The following is a 2,321-nucleotide window of genomic DNA, read 5'->3' as shown; positions in this document are numbered from 1 at the left end:
CATTTCCTGGATCACACCTCCATATCCACAAAAATAGGTCGGTGGTCAGACAGGAAGAGACCATCGTCAAATTTATTTGGCAGAATTCCAAACAACCTTAGTATGAGGGTTGGTGGTCTCTGGACAAAGAGAAAATCGATGGTCTTTGGCTCCTCGTCTGGCTCGCCAAAAGACGTGTATGTAATGTCGCGGTTGCCGTACTTTAGTTCATCTGGAAAAACTGCAGATGTGTCTTGCAGTCCCGATTCAGATGAGGTCAACGTTTTGTATGCCTGGTCTGTTGGGGTACTGTTGAGGTCGCCGCCCAGAACCAATGGAGGATAAGAGTCACGATACGTTCGTCTCCATTCGGAGGCCAGCATGAGAATGAGCTTAGAGCTTTCTTCCCTCGCAATTTGCCCTCGGTGGTCAAAGTGGGTACTCATAACAATGACCGCTTTGCTTGTCGTCTTGTGGCGGAATGATCCGACGGTCACGATTCTCTCAAGGACAGCATCCCAACCGATCGACGGCCTTTCTGGAGTCTCGGAAAGCCAATACGTCTTCCAGTCTTGACAGTCCCATTCGTCCACTCGGAAAAAGATGGGTGAGAACTCGCCAGCCAGTTTGCCGTCTTCTCGGCCCCGGCCAATATGGCTCCACGACGGACCGAGAGAATCCTGGATATCAAGAAGCTGTGAGTAAAGGACTTCTTGGAGGCAGAGAAATGTTGAGTCATGGCCAGAGGTAAGAAAGTTGAGTTGAGCACAAAGCCTTGGCCGACGGTCAGTCCATGGTTGCTCTCCAGGAACAGGATTATCGGTAGCGAAGCGGATGTTGAACGACACAAATCGGATATGGAGTTGAGCAGAACCCGGGGCCGGCGATTCTGGGAGCGTCATTGCTTCAGTTGAAAGCCCAAGCCAAATCCTTGCCGGGGATCGAAGCTAACGATAATAGATGCCGGTAGGGCTCGAGATGGTGACAGGGATCAGGGAGAATTGAATATCAGAAACACTTGGAAAAGGAAAAGTAAAGAGAGTCGGACCGAGTCTCACCGTCGAGGTTGACCAGGTTTTTTTTTTTTCTCCCCTCAACAAAGCACTAAGTGAGTTGAAGGAACGCTCTGTTCATGTTTGCAGTTCAAAGGTCAGAAAAGGAAGTTGAAGGTGAAGTTGACGGTTGAAGTTGCAGCCGAGTCAGGTCATGCTTGCCACTGCGCGCCATGCCTGCCGTGAGCCCTCGGCATCCAACTCTTATCGGTGCTTATCTTGCACATCACTGCACGAGTGCATTCACAATCCCGCACGTGCGCATACCTTAGTGGTGACTGATGACTACAGCTGCTAGCGGTGCCGGGTTGCCGCAATCAGCAGTGCAGGTTAAGTAAATAGTTGCACCCTCTTTTGCTCATGCACGATCGTGTTCCTGCTTTGTGACGAAGCATGATCAATCGGCGCATCTTGTTCCTCGATGTCTCGTCAATCGCTCGATTTCCGCCCCAGATCATTCCAGGGGTTTTGGCCTCTGGCTTGATTTCTTCCGGCCATGATCCACGCGCCACGGCTGCACATCATGCGGGTACCTCAGATCAGACTTGGAAATTTCTCACCTCTAGGCGCGGACAGCGACACAGATATGTATCGTGGGGTCTTCTGCTGGCAGCTGGCGTGACCTTGTGGGTTTTCCAAGAGCTCGCACCTACACCGTAGCCGGGTAGGTAGCTGTGATTCGGCAGCCATCAGTGACTCGGTGATGCGGCTCCGTGCCATGTCTCCGTCCATGTCTCCAAATCAACACCGAGCGAAAATCCGGCTTATTCACCAGCCTTTACACATTCACAGCCATCATGCTTGCGCGTTGCGCAGTCATCTGGCGGCCCGAGTGGGTGCTGCCTCCTTGATTTTCTCATATTTTGTTGACTGTGTCTGAGCTCAGCAACCCAGTCCTTTGCTGCGCGTGATGCCGAAAAGCCGTGGGAGCCGCGTTTCCACTTCTCCATCACAATCCTTTTCCTGCTTTTCGATATCGAGCCATGTTTAAGTTTTTTTCCCTCTACCCATTTCGTTCCAAGCTAACCAAGCGATCCCACAAAACCCCTCCTTATCCCGCCCCGTGATGCCAGGAATGGCACGCTTTATGGGAGCTTTTGGAGTCCTGTCGGGGATAGGCGATCAGAGATCGGGGCCTGATTGGCCAAAGACCTGAGGAGGAGGTGCATTCGCCCCGCCAAATGAGACACATCGTTGGAAGGTGACACACCATGTTCACCTCACAAGGCAACGCCTCATCATGGTTGGCACTACACCGATGACTGTGTCTGATATTGCGAGAGTGGCATG

At 51.9% G+C, this 2,321-nt stretch overlaps 1 protein-coding gene across 1 annotated transcript; it reads right to left on the bottom strand.

The window, feature by feature from the left end:
- Positions 1-881, bottom strand: NEUTE1DRAFT_144490 (uncharacterized protein; the record flags this gene model as incomplete). The annotated part of the gene is made up of 1 exon (XM_009850044.1): positions 1-881. The coding sequence occupies one exon, from the start codon at positions 879-881 to the stop codon at positions 12-14; it is 870 nt and encodes a 289-aa protein (XP_009848346.1).
- Between the last annotated feature and the right edge of the window lie 1,440 nt (positions 882-2,321).

The sequence above is a fragment of the Neurospora tetrasperma genome (assembly GCF_000213175.1).
Source record: "Neurospora tetrasperma FGSC 2508 unplaced genomic scaffold NEUTE1scaffold_1, whole genome shotgun sequence".
NCBI lineage: Eukaryota > Fungi > Ascomycota > Sordariomycetes > Sordariales > Sordariaceae > Neurospora > Neurospora tetrasperma.
The sequence above is the reverse complement of the archived record's forward strand: the minus strand, read 5'-3'. Positions and strand labels throughout refer to the sequence as shown.